The sequence below is a fragment of the Oncorhynchus mykiss genome, chromosome 5 (assembly GCF_057628025.1).
Source record: "Oncorhynchus mykiss isolate SJ-2025 chromosome 5, ASM5762802v1, whole genome shotgun sequence".
In the NCBI taxonomy this organism is placed as follows: Eukaryota; Metazoa; Chordata; class Actinopteri; order Salmoniformes; family Salmonidae; genus Oncorhynchus; species Oncorhynchus mykiss.
The window spans coordinates 21,613,317-21,635,000 of record NC_143026.1 but is presented as its reverse complement, the minus strand read 5'-3'; the positions used below and the strand labels follow the sequence as shown (position 1 = coordinate 21,635,000).

The 21,684-nt window shown below is 43.1% G+C and overlaps 1 protein-coding gene across 2 annotated transcripts in view; it reads left to right on the top strand.

Moving 5' to 3' along the window:
• Window positions 1–4,389: 4,389 nt before the first annotated feature.
• sez6l (seizure related 6 homolog (mouse)-like) overlaps window positions 4,390–21,684 on the top strand; it is an 82,864-nt gene continuing 65,569 nt past the window's right edge. The window contains exon 1 of one of the 2 annotated variants that reach the window (XM_036977028.2): window positions 4,390–4,809. In XM_036977028.2, the coding sequence (XP_036832923.1) occupies window positions 4,716–4,809 (94 nt within the window). In that variant the 5' untranslated portion in view covers window positions 4,390–4,715. Of the gene's footprint in view, window positions 4,810–20,626; window positions 20,809–21,684 lie in introns of those variants that run through there. The other variant, XM_090234159.1, reaches the window with a different exon arrangement.

Sequence of the window (21,684 nt, the reverse complement as noted above, 5' to 3'; positions counted from 1 at the left end):
AGGCAGCCAGCTCTAGGAAGAGTCTTGGTGGTTCCAAACGTCTTCCATTTAAGAATGATGGAGGCCACTGTGTTCTTGGGGACCTTCAGTGCTGTAGACATTTGTTGGTATCCTTCCCCAGATCTGTGCCTCGACACAATCCTGTCTTGGAGCTCTACGGACAATTCCTTCAACCTCAAGGTTTGGTTTTTGCTCTGACATGCATTGTCAACCTTATATAGACAGTTGTGTGCCTTTCCAAATCATGTCCAATCAATCGAATTTACCACAGCTGTAGAAACATCTCAAGGATGATCAATGGAAACAGGATGCACCTGAGCTCAATTTCAAGTCTCATGATTCTGAATAATTATGTAAATAAGGTATTCCTGGTTTTTATTTTTAATACATATGCAAAAATGTCAAAAAACCTGTTTTCACTTCATCATTATGGGGTATTGTGTGTAGATTGATGAGGAAAATGTTTTATTTAATTCATTTTAGAATAAGGCTGTAACTTAACAACATGTGAAAAAAGTGACCTATCTTTCGACTTTATATCCACTAACCAATGCATTTTTTTTAATAGGTCAACTTGGTCACCAGAGGGATATTTTAAACCTTCAAATTCAAGGTTTACTTTTTTTCAACCAAAAACATCTATGTGATGACGTTGAATCAATGTTGGAAACGGATTCGATTTGCCAAAAGTCATCAACATCAGGGCATTTAGTCTTTTTTAATTTTTACCCCATTTTCGTGGTATCCAATTGTTTAGTAGCTACTATCTTGTCTCCCGTATGGGCTCGGGAGAGATGAAGGTTGAAAGTCATGCGTCCTCTGATACACAACCCAACCAAGCCGCACTGCTTCTTAACACAGCGCGCATCCAACCCGGAAGCACCAATGTGTCAGAGGAAACACTGTGCACCTGGCAACCTCGGTTAGCAGGAGTTGCTGGTGAGCGATGAGACAAGGATATCCCTACCGGCCAACCCCTCCCTAACCCAGGCGACACTAGGCCAATTGTGCGTAGCCCCACAGACCTCCCGGTCGCGGCCGGTTACGACAGAGCCTGGGCGCAAACCCAGGGTCTCTGGTGGCTGCAGTATAGCTCCCTTAACCACTGCGCCACCCGGGAGGCCGGCATTTAGTCTTTTAACCTAAATCCAATGACATGGTGAAATTAGTTGTTGTACATCTAAGTGTAGCCTACACGTCTATGCAATATAGCCTAATCAACTTGATTATTGGCAGTGTACTTGTCTACGAGGCTGAAGAAAGATGCTGCTCCTCATATGTAGACTATTCTTAACCTTCATTTTCCATCTGTTGCCTGCACTTCCCTTCGCAAACACCAACACTGTGAGATATTAGTCCAGTTAACATTTTGCATGTATTTTATTAACTTTGATTAACAGATGGTGCCGTTTGACATCTGTTATGTATGCTCTCATGGAAAAGCGTTTGAACACATCCAACTATGTCAACATTTGTAATTGGCTGATGCAAAATTTGTTACCTGACATGATCACTACTTCCTGGTCATGTTAGCATAGGGCTAAATGTGCCAGGTTATGTAATGGGAATAGCTAACCTGTAGCGTTTCATCACATGCAACTATGTCAATGATTTTAATTGGCTAATCTGCATTTTGAGACAGAACATTTTCGCAAGTATGGACCCATAGGACAGTACCTATATGTCATTACCGGATAATGTTTGAATCTCTCTCTTTCTCTCTCTCTCTCTCTTCGTTTTGATCCATAATATTCTCAGGGTAAAAGTATGGTAAAACTGGATCCATTTCTAATCCCCCCTATATCTCTCCCTGAAGTGTGCACTGTATTGGTGTGCAGACTGAGCATCTACCATGTGTCTTACAGACTGATCCAATGCTTTTAGGAGGAGTGAGGAGGAGTCAACAAGTGCACACTTCAGGGAGAAGTGGGAGAATGGTAATTGGGTCTAGGTGGGGAAGAGAGGAGAGGAGGATGTCTCGGTGTTACGATTAATATGTAAATCTTGCAGCCCTGTCACTGTGTAGGACATGTGCTGGGTATCGTGTGTGTGTGTGTGTGTGTGTGTGTGTGTGTGCGTGTGCGTGCGTGAGAAAGAGAGAGCGAAGAATGGGGGGGACTGCCACAAAGCTCCTCTTCATCCAGAGTTTATAGATTCCTGTCCTTCCCTTCCCACTCTGTTGCTTCCTTAGTGTTTGTGTGAGTGTGTGTGTGTGTGTGTGTGTGTGTGTGTGTGTGTGAGTGCGTGTGTACGCATGCAGTGGTGAACACTACAGAGCACAATCCTCTTTCAAGCTCAGACAGCTCCTCAGACCTCAACTGACTCTCTCTCTGTCTATCACACACACACGCACACACAAACACACAGACACACACACACACTGCGTGTGACGATTGTTGTGATAGGGGACTAGGAGAGGACAGACGGAGAGGGACAGCTTTTGTTGTCCTTAATGAGGCATCTAGTTGTGTAACTCAATAATAAACCACAACACTTTCTATCCATCTATCCATCTAAACCTCAACACTTTCTATCATTCTAAACCACAACACTGTCTATCAATCTAAACACCAACACTTTCTATCTATCTAAACTCCAAAACTTTATATTTATCTAAACCCCAACAATGTCTATCTATCTGTGTATCTAAACCTCAACAATGTCTATCTATCTAAACTCCAAAACTTCTATATATCTAAACTCCAACACGTTCTATCTATCTATCTTTATATCCTTCTATCTAAACTCCAACACTTTCTATATATAAATCCATCTAAACTCCAACATTTCTATCTATCTATCTATCTATCTATCTATCTATCTATCTATCTATCTATCTATCTATCTATCTATCTATCTATCTATCTATCTATCTATCTATCTATCTATCTATCTATCTATCTATCTATCTATCTATCTATCTATCTATATGGGGCGGCAGGGTAGCCTTGTGGTTAGAGCGTTGGCCTAGTAACCAGAAGGTTGCAAATTCAAACCCCGGGCTGACAAGGTACAAAGGACGTCATTGAAAATAAGAATTTGTTCTTAACTGACTTGTCTAGTTAAATAAAGTTAAATATATATATTTTTTTTAATCTATCTAAACCCCAACACTTTCCATCTATCTAAACCCCAACACTTTCCATCTATCTAAACTCCAACACGTTCTATATCTCTCTATATAAACCAACACCTATCTAGCTAAACCCCAAACGCTTTCTGTCTAGTTCTCCCTCTATTCTTTTAAACAGTGTAATATGGAGATACTTTCTTTCTTCCCCTCCTTTTCTGTATTCCTTTGCTCATGTTTCATTTCAGATGTACAACAGGGCATTGCCATGGATACGGGCATCTGCTGCGTGAATGCAGAGGGGTCGAGGACTGTTGCACACACACACACACACACACACACACACAATGTGTAACCACAATCAGCGATCTCCGGCAGCAGTTTTAATTCCTAATTATTGACAAAGGCAGGCACTAACATGGGCTGTTGATAGATTCAACCCCTGTGATGGATGAAAAGTCCCTACTTTTAACTTGAGTCAACTTTTTGTAATTTTAGTGCACATTTTTTTTTTGTGCGTGATTAATCGCATTGTTTGAAAGCGTTCAAAATATACTGCCAACATTGAAAATACATACTCTATACAGCTAAAAACAACAATGTGAGGGCAAAACAAGTTGACATCGAGGTTAAAGAAAGTGTGCCTTATCAATTTACCAGATTTTGCTTACCCTTACTTTGGACAAAATCAATAAATCAATATTATTGTAATGCTTTTTGTATGCAAATCTTAAAGGTGCACTGAGCAGAAATCGCTCTGCCATTTCTTGGTTGCAAAAATTGTAATAGTTTGCCTAATTTCAGTTTATGTGCAAAACAAGCAAGTATAGCGTAGGGAATCATACGCATCATCATCGTATTTTCAGCTGTTTGAAGCTGGTGTACAAAACCCAAAGTAAAGATGCTAAAAGTTCATTTAAGAACGGGAAGCATAGAAATTTTGCACATAGAACAGATCTGCCGCTTATTAGACCTGCTTTCAATTAGAATGATAACTCTATTACTCACATTTCTATGAGAATTTGGTCGTGGCCCAAAAAGTTACATATTGCAGTTTGAAATGAAAGCTCAATCTGAGCAAATTATGAATTTGCAATTAATTGGGATTAATCACAGCAAATCCTACTATTAACTCGATTGCATTCTTTTGTCATTTATCCTCTCTAATGAAAAGACAATAAATAAACATTTGCACTGAATATAGCTTTACTTCTGTTTGGAATTTGAAGCCAGGAGATATCTTTAAATGTAGACTATGGACTATTGATCTGTCATTACAGGCCTTTAATGTCAGGTATGTGGGTGTGTGCGTGTGTGTTTGAGAAAGAGAGAGAGGCATGCAGATTGGTACTGAGAGGGGGGAGAGAGAGATCAGGGCAGAAGAGGAAGAAGAGACCCAGCAGATTGCGGGGTTCGGGCGAGAGAGGCATGACATACGGACCGCAGAGAAACCCACCACACTGACCCTCACAGTGCGCCTTGAGGAGAAAAACAAGCAGCGCGTCACATCTATAAGATCCCTGCTGCGCGAGCACAACTGTCGCGGTGCAGATCGAACGTCGACCACCACCCAACTATTCTCCTCGTGCATCTCCCGTTAGCAGTTCTCTCTGGACCGACCGGCTCTGCCTGGCTGTGTGGAGCCATGCCACCATGCCGTTACCGAATCGGTGCCCTGCCAGCACTGCTCTGTCTCTGTATCGGTATGATTTGGACCGGCGTCGCGGCAGAAACACAAGGTAACGATGCTGAGTTTAACTTTCTGACTGGTGTGTGCGCGCGCGTTTTTGCCCTAAGCGCCTAACACATTGGGCTGAGTTGAATGTATGAGGTTACCCCCTGGCTCCTATCCAGCATGAATGACTATCACAACTTTGGTTTGTCTGTTTGTCTATTCTGCTGGTGAAGGCTAAATAGCGTAGGCTACATAAATAAGACTATTCTCGTTTTCCAATTCTAAGCATGATACGAATCTTAATTTTAGGGCTGGTATACTAGTATAATTCCTGTTTTAGCACTTTATATGACATTGGCCATATCATGTGCTTAGACCGTTAGGCTAGAGGAGCTAGACAATATGGTCTAGGAGCTAGACCTAGGTTACTGTTGTTCTGGTCCTGATGATAGAGCTTGTTGTTACAGGCTGTGGAATAGCCTACAGTAAATCGTGACGCGTGGGAGAGAGACAGGCACAAATAACACAACACACACGACAATTAGCCTATCCAATTGTTGTTTGTCAGAAAAAAAATGTCTAATGCGCTTGCGTTGTGTGTGACAAATCTTATAAAACATGTACTGATTTGTGGGGTTGCAGCAACATGATCTGCACCTCCACAAAGTGTGTGTGTGTGTGTGTGTGTGTGTGTCAGGCTTTCTATGACACTCCACAATCCTGCTAACTGATTGTCAGAGAGAAATATAGGACCGTTTCTCTCTCTTGTGCTCTCTCTCTCTCTCTCTCTCTCTCTCTCTCTCTCGCTCTCACTCACTATTTATTTCTCTCTCAGTTCATGGGCTACAGTAATACATTATTATGTGTTTTGTCTTCAGAGGGGCTGTTAGGTATTCCTCTTCATTTGCTGATAGGCTCTGTGTTCTGTAGCCTATAGCTGATATGTCTTCTAGTCATCACAGACACCCACTGACCTGGCTGCCATGAAACTGGCTCTAATACGTTCATTGTATCACCACACACACTGATTGATGCCCACGCTGCTGTGTGTGTGTGTGTCTGTGTGTGTGCACGCTGTTTCTGAGAAATTAGCTCTGTCCTCGTACACGTACAGATATTTTATCGGAAGTATATTGTGTGTTGTTATTAGACCTTGTTATGCCGGTTGACCGTGTCTGTAACGGGCTGGGACACAGAGGTCTGGCCTCTCTGTGACCGCTGGACTCTACAGGGTAGGGAGGACATTAGATGGAAGCTGGCACGTTATTCTCTAGCCAGCACTTCTTTCATCTATTTCTCTCTTCTTCTCTTTCTACTCTTCTCCTGGCATTACATTCGCTCCCACAGTTTCTGTCCTCTTTGCCTCCGCTCTATTATCACCTCCTCCCCTCTCCCCTCCTTTTCTCCCCCTTTTTTCCCTTCTCTCTCATACGCGCCTCTCTCATCTCCCATCTCTCATACGCCCCTCTCTCCTCTCCCCTCTCTCGTCTCCCCTCTCTTACTCCCCTCTCCCCGCTTTCATACTCGCCTTTCCCCCCTTTCCCCCCTCTCATACTCCCCTCTCCCCTCTCTCATACTACCCTCTCCCCCCTCTCATACTCCCCTTTCCCCCCTTTCCCCCCTCTCATACTCCCCTTTCCTCTCCTCCCCCTCTCCTCTCCCATACTACCCTCTCCCCTCTCTCATACTCCAATCTCCCCTCTCTCATACCCCTCTCCCCTCTCTCCTCCCCTCTCTCATACTCTCCTCTCTCATACTCCCCTCTCTCATACTACCCTCTCCCCTCTCTCATACTACCCTCTCCCCTCTCTCATACTCCCCTTTCCCCTCTCTCGTACTCCTTTCCCCTCTCTCGTACTCCTTTCCCCGCTCTCCTCTCCTCTCCTCTCCTCTCCTCTCCTCTCCTCTCCTCTCCTCTCCTCTCCTCTCCTCTCCTCTCCTCTCTCATACTACCCTCTCCCCTCTCTCATACTACCCTCTCCCCTCTCTCATACTACCATCTCCTCCCTCTCATACTCCTCTCCCCTCTCTCTTCCCCCTCTCATCCCCTCTCTCCTCTCTCATACTCCCATCTCCCCTCTCTCATACTCCCCTCTTCTCTCTCCTCTCCCCTCTTCTCTCCTCACCCCTCTTCTCTCTCATACTCCCCTCTCCCCTCACTCCTCTCTCATACTCCCCTCTTTCATACTTCCCTCTCCCCTCTGTCATACTGGCCTCTCTCTTCTTCTCTCTCCTCTCTCCTCTCCCCTCTTCCCTCTCTCCTCTCTCCTCTCCCCTCTTCTCTCTCCTCTCCCCTCTTCTCTCTCCTCTCCCCTCTTCCCTCTCTCCTCTCTCCTCTCCACTCTTCTCTCTCCTCTCTCCTCTCTCCTCTCTCCTCTCTCCTCTCCCTCCTCCCCTCTTCTCTCTCCTCTCCCCTCTTCTCCCTCCTCTCCCCTCTTCCCTCTCTTCTCTCTCCTCTCCCCTCTTCCCTCTCTCCTCTCCCCTCTTCTCTCTCCTCTCCCATCTACCCTCTCTCCTCTCCTCTCCCCTCTTCTCTCTCCTCTCCGCTCTCCTCCCCCTCCTCTCCGTGGCAGGTTGTCTGCTCTCTTCTCTGTAAAACTCACTCATCCATAATTCGTCTTTCTCTTCTCATCAGATCAACTCTTATTTTTCCTCACCATTTTCTCTCATTCGCCAGAGGCCCTCCCTTCACCATAGTATACCATTGACAACAGTGTGTGTGTGTGTGTGTGTGTGTGTGTGTGTGTGTCCAGGATGATCAGTTCTGGCTGACTTTGTGGTTGTAGGGATGCTGCTGACACTATTCCACAATAGAAGCAATTAACTGCAGCTTAACTGTGTGGCTGAGCTGCTCTGAACCCAGCCCAATCCGTGCGCCGTGTGATTGAACTGGCAGGAGTTTTGTGTTGGGCTGTCTCTTCCCCTGTTTTTTCCTTGCTGCTGTTGTTGTCCTGACTAAGTGTCTGTGCATTGATGTTTCCACAGCTTTAGCCCAGCCTCTACTAGGGTCGGGATGATGACAGAACAGAAGTTTGTATCAGGATAACAACAGTGACATTACTGGTCCCACTGCTCCATATCTGACCGTGTGGATTACACGTCCTAGGATTCACACTCTCCTCTCCATGGCATGGCATTAAAACTAGTAACTTTAGTTTATTTACTAAATATTTTCTTAGCTCTATTTTCTTAAAACTGCATTGTTGGTTAAGGGCTTGTAAGTAAGCATTTGACTTGATTTGATGCTGTGGCTTGTCTAGATGTTAAAAAGGACCAGAATGGGAAATAACTACCCTAAGCTATTTTAGCCGTTAAAGTTAGGGGTCAGTGGTTAGAATCACATTTATGCACAGTATAAGGTGCAGTAAGCCCATTCTAGCTGGGCCCAGTTTAATACTAACTGTCACCTTAGGGCCAATGGCTGTGAGTTGAGTTTGAGGTTCCAGTTGATTGGCACGATCAGGATAGTTTCCAGCCCAGCTTTTTATACAGCTAATATTTCATCTTCTCTTTGCTTCATCCCTCATCACCATTATCTGAACAGACCCCTCGTCTGTCTACCCTTCATTACAGAGTTCCATTGAAGAGCCTGCCTGGTCCCGTTCCAGAGAATGTGTGCGTGTTCGTGTGTGATGATAAGAGAAGGTAGAAGCAATACTCAGAGTGATGCCGGTAGCGACGTCTGTCTGGCATAATGTTAAATGCAGTGGCTTGCGATCCACCCTCATTTACATTTTTCCTATTTTGTTGCCTTTCAACCTGGAATTAAAATTGATTTTGGGGGAAGGTTGTATCATTTGATTTACACAACATGCCTACGACTTTGAAGATGCAAAATATTTTTTATCGTGAAACAAACAAGCAATAAGACAACAAAAAAAAAACTTGAACATACATAACTATTCACCCCCCCAATTCAATACTTTGTAGAGCCACCTTTTGCAGCAATTACAGCTGCAAGTCTCTTGGGGTATGTCTCTATAAGCTTGGCACATCTAGCTAATGGGATTTTTGCCCATTCTTCAAGGCAAAACTGCTCCAGCACCTTCAAGTTGGATGAGTTCAGCTGGGGTACAGCAATCTTTAAGTCATATCACATATTCTCAATTGGATTGAGTTCTAGGCTTTGACTAGGCCATTCCAAGACATTTAAAAGTTTTGCCTTAAACCACTCAAGTGTTGCTTGAGCAGTATGCTTAGCGTCATTGTCCTGCTGGGAGGTGAACCCCCATCCCAGTCTCAAATCTCTGGAAGGCTGAAACAGGCTTCCCTCAAGAATTTCCCTGTATTTAGTGCCATCCATCATTCCTTCAATTCTGACCAGTTTCCCAGTCCCTGCCGATGAAAAAATATCCCCATAGCATGATGCTGCCAACACCATCCTTCACTGTGGGGATGGTGTCCTCGGGGTGATGAGAGTTGTTGGGTTTGCGCCAGTCTTAGTGTTTTCCTTGATGGTGTCATGACGTTGGCCTGGGGGTAGATTTATGACAGTCATAAATACCTCTTCCCCCCTTTTTCCTCTCTCTCTACCCTACTGATGTGAAATTTAAAAACCCCTTGGTTAACATAGAGATTCTGGGTACATCAGAAGGTGGGGGGAAATTAACTATATTCTGGTAATCCGACCAACTGAACATATGCGGTGGTACTTAATGAACAGTTCGGTTGATGTCAGTTCGGTTGTCATCTGAGACATTCTCCTCAATGATAGGAGGACATAAACTCTACAGTGGAAAGTCTACACATCAGAGTTATCGGATTCACATGGAATTGTTGTTCAATTTAAATGTTTGAATATAAAATTATTGGTGAAGAGATTAAATGTAATTTTAGCTTCCAAATTAGAGATTTGGGTTTTCATAAGGTTAGCGCTCTCCCTTCCTATATAAAGCCTTGATGAAAATGTAACCTTCTGTTCCAAGTACGTGAGGTCTGGGGCCTCTGCGTTAAAAGGACTAACATGTCAACTACAGAACTAAGCCAACCTCAGCGTGAGCTTTGGTTGCGAATGGTATGAACATTGAACTCTTATTCACTACAGAGGTGATACCTCCTAGCCATTGAGTTAGCAACAGCAGCTGCAAACGTGGGCTAGGAAAGAACAGACAGAGTATTCTGTCTACCAAACAATGACGTTACTACAACGTATCCAATTGACCACCAGAGACATTCTTCAAAGGACAAAGGACTCGGTTTGGCAACACGGCCTTCCATCTACCACCAACCTACCGAAGCACAGCTCAGAGTAAATATTTATTGCATTTTCCTTTTCCAAATGGGCGGTAATTTAGACTGCATAAGATACTGTATTTACGATAGCACAGCTTCTCCCTTTGTCCCTCAGTCTTCCCGCTCTTTCACTCAAACCCAGCCCCTTTTCTTTTGTGTAACCAGCTGTCATATCTGCTCCGTCCGCTAGGGACGTTTTCCTTTATGACGTAATTGGTAATCAAGGTATGATTCATTCTTTGTATATGTAATTCTGTGTGATTAGTTAGGTATTTAGTAAATGTTAAGGGATTTTTATGAATAATGACTAAATTATGTATACATTGAAATCAGAACTATGACTAAACAGAATACTACTATGTTACTGTATGGATGTATGAATCTTATTATAATCATAATACTGAATGTAATGTGTGTAGTTTTCATCCAGAATTAGGACTGTCTGTTCCTTGTTAGAAACGAATGGAGTCATCGTCAGACCGGCTGCAATATTGTGTTCCTTACAGGACATCCTGTCTCTACCCGGGGAGGGGATAGACCTTGGGCTAATAATATATTATTTAACAGGTGGTAGACAATGTGGGAAGGCTTGTGAACTATACTGCCATTGTATCAGAGTGGAGGAAGGACATTTTAAAACCTATGATGTCATTTTTAGTGTATAACCTGATGTATATTGTACTATGGGCAGTACTCTCGAGAATAAACGCTATTGATTGATTTTGAGACTTGGTCTCTGTCCATTTTATGCAAATAAGTATCTTACAAATTCTTAGAAATGGACAGAGTGTTAATTTAATTGGTTGATGAACATATAGGAATGAAATAGATAACCAAGAATTTACAACTTTCAGATGAGACTGAATTAAGGTGACGATGTAAAATATTACTAGGTCTTTAAGAGTTTATTCAGAAGATAACAGCTCTATAACTATTATTTTGTGGTGCCCGACTCTCTAGTTAATTACATTTACATGATTAGCTCAATCAGGTAATATTAATTACGGGGAAACGATTTTATAGAATATCATGTCATATCACTTAATCCGGCATAGCCAAATGGCCAAAAAGCTACATTTTAGTCTCATCTGACCAGAATACCCCTTCTTCCATATGTTTGGGGAGGTTCCCACATGCCTTTTGGCGAACACCAAACATGTTTGCTTATTTTTCTCTTTAAGCAATGACTCTTTTTCTGGCCACTCTTCCGTAAAGCCCAGCTCTGTGGAGTGTACGGCTTAAAGTGGTCCCATGGACAGATACTCCAATCTCCGCTGTGGAGCTTTGCAGCTCCTTCAGGGTTATCTTTGGTCTCTTTGTTGCCTCTCTGATTAATGCCCTCCTTGACTGGTCTGTGAGTTTTGGTCCTCTCTTGGCAGGTTTGTTGTGGTGACATATTCTTACCATTTTTTAATAATGGATTTAATGATATTTTTTTAATGATATTTTTTTTATAAACCAACCCTGATTTGTACTTTTGTCCCTGCCCTGTTTGTAGAGATCCTTGGTCTTCATGGTCCCACTTGCTTGGTGGTGCCCCTTGCTTAGTGGTGTTGCAGACTCTGGGGCTTTCAGAACAGGTGTATACAGTTGAAGTCTGATGTTTACATACACTTAGGTTGGAGTCATTAAAACTTGTTTTTCAACCACTCCACACATTTCTTGTCATCAAACTAGAATTTTGGCAAGTCAGTTAGGACATCTACTTTGTGCACGACACAAGTAATATTTCCAACAATTGCTTACAGACAGATTATTTTGAATAATAATTCACTGTATCACAATTCCAGTGGGTCAGAAGTTTACATACACTAAGTTGACTGTGCCTTTAAACAGCTTGGAAAATTCCAGAAAATTATGTCAAGGCTTTAGAAGCTTCTGATAGGCTAATTGACATAATTTGAGTTTGAATTGTACCTGTGGATGTATTTCAAGGCCTACCTTCAAACTCAGTGTCTCTTTGCTTGACATCATGGGAAAATCCAAAGAAATCACCCAAGACCTCAGAAAAAAATGGTAGACCTCCAGAAGTCTGTTTCATCCTTGGGAGCAATTTCCAAATGTCTGAAGGTACCATATTCATCTGTACAAACAATAGTACGCAAGTATAAACACCATCATACCGCTCAGGAAGGAGACGCGTTCTGTCTCCTAGAGATGAACGTACTTTGGTGCGAAAAGTGCAAATCAATCCAAAAACAACAGCAAAGGACCTTGTGAAGATGCTGGAGGAAACAGGTACAAAAGTCCTATATCGACATAACCTGAAACACCGCTCAGTAAGGAAGAAGCCACTGCTCCAAAACCACCATAAAAATGCCAGACTACGGTTTGCAACTGCACATGGGGACAAAGATTGTACTTTTTGGAGAAATGTCCTCTGGTCTGATAAAACAAAAATAGATCTGTTTGGCCATAATGACCATCGTTATGTTTGGAGGAGAAAGGGGGAGGCTTGCAAGCCGAAGAACACCATCCCAACCGTGAAGCACGGGGGTGGCAGCATTATGTTGTGGGGGTGCTTTGTTGCAGGAGGGACTGGTGCACTTCACAAAATAGATGGCATCATGAGGGAGGGAAAATTATGTGGCTATATTGAAGCAACATCTCAAGACATCAGTCAAGAAGTTAAAGCTTGGTCGCAAATTGGTCTTCCAAATGGACAATGACCCCAAGCATAATTCCAAAGTGGCAAAATGGCTTAAGGACAACAAAGTCAAGGTATTGGAGTGGCCATCACAAAGCCCTGACCTCAATCCCATAGAAACATTGTGGGCAGAACTGAAAAAGCATGTGCGAGCATAGGAGGCCTACAAACCTGACTCCGTTACACCAGCTCTGTCAGGAGGAATGGGCCAAAATTCACCCAACTTATTGTGGATAGCTTGTGGAAGGCTAGCCAAAACGTTTGACCCAAGTTAAACAATTTAAAGGCAATGCTACCAAATACTAATTGAGTGAATGTAAACTTCTGACCCACTGGGAATGTGATGAAATAAATAAAAGCTGAAATAAATCATTCTCTCTAATATTATTTTGACATTTCACATTCTTAAAATAAAGTGGTGATCCTAATTGACCTAAGACACAGAATTTTTACTTGGATTAAATGTCATGAATTGTGAAAAACTGAGCTTAAACGTATTTGGCTAAGGTGTATGTAAAGTTACGACTTCAACTGTATATACTGAGATCATGTGACAGATCATGTGACACTTAGATTGCACACAGGTGGACTTTATTTAACTAATTATGTGACATCTGAAGGTAATTGGTTACACCAGATCTTATTTAGGGGCTTCATTGCGAATAAGGTGAATAAATACAGTTGAAGTCAGAAGTTTACATACACCTAATACATTTAAATTCAGTTTTTCCACAATGTTCTGCAGTGTCAAAGAACAACGTGGCATCTACACTAACGCTCTGAACAAATCAAAACTGAAATGATTCTATAGAACTCAGATTCCATCTAAACTGTGGGGATATGACTGTTATTGTGTGATTTTTCTACTTCTCAACATCCATCACCTCAAAAATGGTTTGGTGGAAAAGCCCGCCATGACTATAAATCAATCCATCCTGCTGGAACTATCCCGCCTGCTCTTCGTTGCTACGCACCAGATATCAACTCATCTGGCCTTTGGAACACAGAAGGTCTGATTGGAACATAGCTGTTGGGAGTTTTAGAAACTTGAGTCTGCCTGTGAGTATGGAAGAGAGGAGAGACAAGATGAGACAACTGAGCGGCGACGAGGGGAGACAGAGAGGAAGGGAGAGATGGGGAGACAGAGAGGAAGGGAGAGATGGGGAGACAGAGAGGAAGGGAGAGATGGGGAGACAGAGAGGAAGGGAGAGATGGGGAGACAGAGAGGAAGGGAGAGATGGGGAGAGAGGGATATCATATAATAAGCCTTTTCAGTGGGTACTGTTGCCTCGCCATGCTCTGAGGGGGAGTAGGTCTTGGTAGCTGTAATGCACTTGGTGACTAAGGCATTTGTTAAATGGTCTATACAAACAAGATGTTATTGATCATTGAGGAATTGTATTCTCACAGTTATGCCTGCTCTACGATTCATCACGCACACACACACACACACACACACGCACGCACACACGCACGCAAGCACACACACACACACACACACGCACGCACACACAGCTATATTGTATACTCAAAAAATATACAGTATCAGTCAAAAGTTTGAACACACCGTGTGCCTTGAATTCTAAATAAATCACAGACAGTGTCACCAGCAAAGCACCATCACACCGCCTCCATGCTTCATGGTGGGAACCATACGTGCAGAGATCATCCGTTCACCTAATCTGCATCTCACAGCGGTTAGAACCAAAAATCTCAAATTTGGAGTCATCAGACCAAAGGACAGATTTCCACCAGTCTAATGTCCATTGCTCGTGTTTCTTGGCCCAAGCAAGTTTCTTCTTATTATTGGTGTCCTTTAGTAGTGGTTTCTTGGCAGCAATTCGACCATGAAGGCCTGATTCACGCTGTCTCTTCTGAACAGTTGATGTTGAGATGTGTCTTTTACTTGAACTCTGTGAAGCAGTTATTTTGGCTGTAATCTGACGTGCAGTTCTTCTTATTAATTTATCCTCTGCAGCAGAGGTAACTCTGGGTCTTCCTTTCCTGTGGTGGTCCTCATGAGAGACAGTTTCATCATAGCGCTTGATGGTTTTTGCGACTGCACTTGAATAAAAAGTTATTGAAGTTTTCTGGATTGACTGACCTTCATGTCTTAAAGTCATGATGGACTGTAATTTCTCTTTGCTTATTTGAGCTGTTATTGCCATAACATGGACTTGGTATTTTACCAAATAGGGCTATCCTTCTGTATATATATACCACCCTACCTTGTCACAACTGATTGGCTCAGAAATTCCACAAATTAACTTTTAACAAGGCACACCTATTAATTGAAATGCATTCCAGATGACTACCTCATGAAGCTGGTTGAGAGAATGTCAAGAGTGTGCAAAGCTGTCATCGAGGATAAGAGTGGCTACTTTGAAGAATCTCAAATTTAAAATATATTTGGATTTGTTTAACACATTTTTGCTTACTACATGATTCCATGTGTGCTGTTTCATAGTTGTGGTGTCTTCACTATTGAATGCGTAATTTTGACGTGAGACTGTGATAGGTAGTTGCATCCATAACCATGGAGAAAGGAAAAGAATCCATGCATGAAAAGACACATTGTTGTTTGTTGTTGGTCCAAAAACACTACTGAAAAACAAATATGCCGCTTACAACAATTAACAAGTTTAAAACCAATGGAACGGTGGTAAACTTGCCTGGTAGAGAATGCATGTGTATCTTGTCCCCACATACAGATTTGGTATCCAAGTCTAGAATTAGACACCACCTCCATGCCAATAGGCTATTTGGAACGATTGGCATAAAAAATACTTTATTGAGGAAAACCAACAGATGTAAACACCTGGAGTTTGCTAAACAGCATTGGCACTTGGATTGGAACTGGGTGCTTTGGTGGGTTTAGTCTCAAAAAGGATGCATTTGCAGAAAATAGCCTCATACCCGTGGTGGTGATCTGTGATGTTATGGGGCTGTTTTGCTTCCACTGGTCCTGTGGCACTTGTTAAGGTCAACAGCATTATGAACTCTACCAAGTACCAGGACATTTTTGCCAAAAACATTTTTGCCTCTGCCAGGAGGCTGAAGCTTGACCACAAGTGGATCTTCCAGCAAGACAATGACCCCAAGCACATACAAAATCTACAAATAAATAGTTAATTAACCACAAAATCAACATTTTTCAATGGCCATCTCAGTCTCTGTACTTAGTTGAACCCAATTGAAAACCTGTGGTTTGAATTGAAGAGGGCAGTCCCATGAGCGCAGACGAAGAATATCAATAATCTGGAAAGATTCTGTATGGAGGAATGGTCTAACATCCTTCTTCCCAATGTGTTCTCCGATCTCATAAAACGTTAGAGAAAAAGGCTAAGTGCCCTTATCCTTGCAAGGAGAGGGTGCATATGTATTACTTGTTTAACAAAATATTTTTCTCTGAGCAATTGTATTTGCAATTTTCCAATGTTTTAAGTATACATTATAGCTCAGTTTTTGTATTACTTATTTTATACAGTCTTCTTTGATCATCTTTATCAAGGGTGCTAATAATGTTGGAGGTGACCGTAGATCACGAACACAAACCGTCTCCTATCTCTGAAACCTGAGCTCCCAGATGGATTGAACTGACGGGAAGAAGACTGACTGATGTTGATGACATCACCCATTAGGTTGACTCATATTGATGACATAACCTATTAAGAGCATAACTGATATGACCAGAGATGGTTTGGATGCAGTCATCATTCTTGGTATCAGAACGAGTGATGGTTAAGTAGTTTAAATGCGGCAGGAGTGGGAAAGTAGAGGAGAGAAAGAGGAAGTGATGAGGAATGTATGGCTGTAGTGATGTACAGGAGATTAAGTGATGAGGAATGTATGACTAGTGATGGTAGAGGAGAGAAGGATGAAGTGATGGGGAATGTATGGCTGTAGTGATGGTAGAGGAGAGGAAGTGATGAGGAATGTATGGCTGTAGTGATGTAGAGGAGATGAAGTGATGAGGAATGTATGGCTGTAATGATGAAGTGATGAGGAATGTATGGCTGTAGTGATGTAGAGGAGATGAAGTGATGAGGAATGTATGGCTGTAGTGATGAAGTGATGAGGAATGTATGGCTGTAGTGATGTAGAGGAGATGACGTGATGAGGAATGTATGACTAGTGATGGTAGAGGAGAGGAAGTGATGAGGAATGTATGGCTGTAGTGATGTAGAGGAGATGAAGTGATGAGGAATGTATGGTTGTAGTGATGAAGTAATGAGGAATGTATGGCTGTAGTGATGGTAGAGGAGATGAAGTGATGAGGAATGTATGACTAGTGATGGTAGAGGAGAGGAAGTGATGAGGAATGTATGGCTGTAGTGATGGAGTGATGAGGAATGAATGGCTGTAGTGATGTAGAGGAGATGACGTGATGAGGAATGTATGGCTGTAGTGATGAAGTGATGAGGAATGTATGACTAGTGATGGTAGAGGAGAGGAAGTGATGAGGAATGTATGGCTGTAGTGATGGAGTGATGAGGAATGTATGGCCGTAGTGATGTAGAGGAGATTAAGTGATGAGGAATGTATGGCTGTAGTGATGAAGTGATGAGGAATGTATGGCTGTAGTGATGTAGAGGAGATGAAGTGATGAGGAATGTATGGCTGTAGTGATGGTAGAGGAGAGGAAGTGATGAGGAATGTATGGCTGTAGTGATGGTAGAGGAGAGGGAAGCAAAGGAGTGAATGATAGGGTCATCATCAGACACATACTACAAACCATATAGTGAAAGAGAGAGAAGAGAAGTGAGACAGCGGAGGAGTGAATGATGAGCCATAAATAATCATGATGATATTGAAAGAAACCGTTATGATTCACTGAAGCCTGCTATTTGGCTGGTCTAGTTAAGGTCCCTTTGTGTGTGCGTGTTTATGTATTTATGTGTGTGTGTGTGTGTGTGTGTGTGTGTGTGTGTGTGTGTCCAGTAATTGAAACTCAACTTGCACTCCTGTCCACCTCCAGTTACCAGTAGAGTAAAGGAGATTGAGAGGAATTGGGAAAGTGTAGGGGCAGAAGGAGAGTAGTGATGGGGGACGTGTGGGGGGGAGAAGGAGAGTAGTGATGGTGGACGTGTGGGGGGGAGAAGGAGAGTAGTGATGGGGGACGTGTGGGGGACGTGTGGAGGCAGAAGGAGAGTAGTGATGGGGGACGTGTGGGGGGGAGAAGGAGAGTAGTGATGGGGGATGTGTGGGGGCAGAAGGAGAGTAGTGATGGGGGACGTGTGGGGGACGTGTGGAGGCAGAAGGAGAGTAGTGATGGGGGACGTGTGGGGGCAGAAGGAGAGTAGTGATTGGGGATGTGTGGGGGCAGAAGGAGAGTAGTGATGGGGGACGTGTGGGGGCAGAAGGAGAGTAATGATGGGGGACGTGTGGAGGCAGAAGGAGAGTAATGATGGGGGACGTGTGGGGGCAGAAGGAGAGTAATGATGGGGGACGTGTGGGGGCAGAAGGAGAGTAATGATGGGGGACGTGTGGGGGCAGAAGGAGAGTAATGATGGGGGACGTGTGGGGGCAGAAGGAGAGTAGTGATGGGGGACGTGTGGGGGACGTGTGGAGGCAGAAGGAGAGTAATGATGGGGGACGTGTGGGGGCAGAAGGAGAGTAGTGATGGGGGATGTGTGGGGGCAGAAGGAGAAGGAGGAAGAATGCTTTAGCAAGTACCTGAGGGTTTCCATGGGGATTGCATGTCAACATGGGGAATGTTAATAAACATTAAAGCTGCAATATGTAACTTTCTGGGCAAACCGACCAAATTTGCATAGAATAGATCTGTCATTCTCATTGAAAGCAAGTCTAAGAAGTGGTAGATCTGTTCTATGTGTGCTATTTATATTCTTCCTGTTCTTAAGTTTAGGTTTTGTGTTTTTTACTTTTGGTTTTGTACACCAGCTTCAAACAGCTGAAATTACTATGTTTTTGGTCATGGCAATTTTTTTTGTTTACAGTGGTTGAGATGGTACAATGATTCTCTCCACTGTGCTTGCTTGTTTTGCCACATAAACGGAAATTAGGCAAACTATTTGAATGTTAGCCACCAGCTAGCCTAGTGGTTAGAGCGTTGGGCCAGTAACCAAAAGGTTGCTGGATCAAATCCCCGAGCTGACAAGGTAAAAATCTGTCTGTCTGTAGGCTGTCATTGTAAATAAGAATTTGTTCTTAACTGACTTGCCTAGAAGGTTACATTTCAAAAATATCAACAACATAAAACAGTGCATCTCTAAGGATGAAATGTCAGAAAGGCATGAGATAGATGTGTGTGTCAGTCAGATGAATATAGATCCAGTCAGATCAGAGGTTACTTCAAGGGTTTTAAAGTACTGCTGTAGGTGTCCTGTGGTGTGAGCGACTGGATTTGAACCCAGGTCATCTATTCACAACAGGAATGTGTTACCCGCGCTGTGTCTTCAGGTCTCAGACAAGGTTACTCCTCCCATGAGTGTGGTTTTACTGAATCTTCTCTGTTAGAAATGGTTGAGTTGGGATACAGTAGGCAGACACAAATGATGATGAAAGTGCTTATTAGTAATTTGCTAATAGTGCTAATTAATAACTTATGTGTTGTCCTTGAGATACATAATTACACAACACTCTGTATAGAGAAGAACTGGGCAGCAGAGAGAGAGGGATGAGAGGAGAGGGGAGGGAGGGAGTACGGAGGAGGTATTTAAATAGTGATAGAGGAGGATGAGAGAGAGAGAAACCCATAGCCTGACTCAAACACCCAGTTACAGATAGGATCGACCGGTGTGTTTGTGTATCAGCTCACTGTGGAAATCATTAGGTCAGCTGTGCATTCTCTCTGGAGGGCCTGACGGACAGAAACATGCCAACTCAGCATCACCTCCCAGCTCAATCAGCATCAGCCTATCAGCTCCCAGCTCAATCAGCATCAGCCTATCAGCTCCCAGCTCAATCAGCATCAGCCTATCAGCTCCCAGCTCAATCAGCATCAGCCTATCAGCGCCCAGCTCTCAGTTGACTCACCCAGTCAGCCTTACAGCCTTAGAGAAACACTTCAATTGATGCGTTCATTTTAGGGCTGGGATTCAATCCGAACACACTTTGTCAGCTATGCAGAGTTTTCCATGAATGCAGTCTCCACGAACACGGTAACATTGCCTTTAAAAGCCAAATCCAAATCCAAGCTTAGGTCACCAGGGGTCCTGAAGTGCAAACTCCACCCACCCAGTTGAGTGGCCGAGCTAAGGCACACATTCTCTTCCACCTAATTTCAAAGACCTATCTGGTTAAATGGCTTATTCCTGGACCCAGCCTTAGTTGAAGCTGACCAGTGAGTGTGAGTGGTGAGTGGTGAGTGGTGAGTGGTGAGTGGTGAGTTGTGTGTGTGTGTGTGTGTGTGTGTGTGTGTGTGTGTGTGTGTGTGTGTGTATAGCTGCGTTTATGAGAGTGCGTCTCCATGGTGTGTTGTTGTGGTAGCTCAGGAATGTATTTTCATAGTTACAGTGGGTGCCAGGTTGCCAGTTTGGGGTCTGAAGATGTGATCAGCGTAGCCAATCAGATCTCACAACAACATCAATAAAAACAGACTAACTAACAATAGAGTCAACTGTCTACTGCTTTCTCTGTCAGTTTAGTCTCTCTGTCTCTCTCTCTCTATCTCACACACACACACACACACACACACACACACACACACACACACACACACACACACACACACACACACACACACACACACAGCCTTCTGTGTATTCTTTTTCAGTGTAGTTGCTCAAGACTTGCTCTATAACCTTGGATGTCTTTATTGTTCCCACACATCAAATGACAATGAATACCCTCTATAGACATCTCCCTCTCTCCCTCCTTCTCCCCCCCCCACACATACAGAGACACACACACACATGTCCTCTCCTGCACTCTCCTGCAGTGAGATGTTTGGCACAGTTAATGAGTCAGCACATAGTCACACAGGCTGTCACTCACAGCATGGTGCTAAATACGTTGCTAATGGGGGGATGTGATGAACACTGCATCAGGAACATGATAATGTGCTACTCAGCTCTGAGAAAGAGAGAGAGAGACCACAGATGATGCCGTCTGTTCAGCCGCGTTGGTCATGCCTGGGTGGTATAGCATCAGACTGACACCACACACACACGGTACAGCTGGGACTTTGTGCCTTGAATCCTGAACAAGGGCATGAGGATGGTGTGAGTCAAGAACCAAAGGCTTTAGAACTGTGTGTGTGTGTTTTGTAGTTGTGTGTGTTTTGTAGTTGAGTGTGTGTTTTGTAGTTGTGTGTTTTGTAGTTGAGTGTTTTGTAGTTGAGTGTGTTTTGTAGTTGAGTGTGTTTTGTAGTTTAGTGTGTGTTTTGTAGTTGAGTGTGTGTTTTGTAGTTGTGTGTGTTTTGTAGTTGAGTGTGTTTTGTAGTTGAGTGTGTGTTTTGTAGTTGAGTGTGTGTTTTGTAGTTGAGTGTGTGTTTTGTAGTTGAGTGTGTGTTTTGTAGTTGTGTGTGTTTTGTAGTTGAGTGTGTGTTTTGTAGGTGAGTGTGTGTTTTGTAGTTGTGTGTGTTTTGTAGTTGAGTGTGTGTTTTGTAGTTGAGTGTGTGTTTTGTAGTTGAGTGTGTGTTTTGTAGTTGAGTGTGTGTTTTGTAGTTGTGTGTGTTTTGTAGTTGAGTGTGTGTTTTGTAGTTGAGTGTGTGTTTTGTAGTTGAGTGTGTGTTTTGTAGTTGTGTGTGTTTTGTAGTTGTGCGTGTTTTGTAGTTGAGTGTGTGTTTTGTAGTTGAGTGTGTGTTTTGTAGTTGTGCGTGTTTTGTAGTTGTGTGTGTTTTGTAGTTGAGTGTGTTTTGTAGTTGTGCGTGTTTTGTAGTTGTGTGTGTTTTGTAGTTGAGTGTGTTTTGTAGTTGTGCGTGTTTTGTAGTTGAGTGTGTGTTTTGTAGTTGTGTGTGTTTTGTAGTTGTGCGTGTTTTGTAGTTGAGTGTGTGTTTTGTAGTTGTGCGTGTTTTGTAGTTGAGTGTGCGTTTTGTAGTTGTGTGTTTTGTAGTTGAGTATGTGTTTTGTAGTTGTGTGTGTTTTGTAGTTGTGT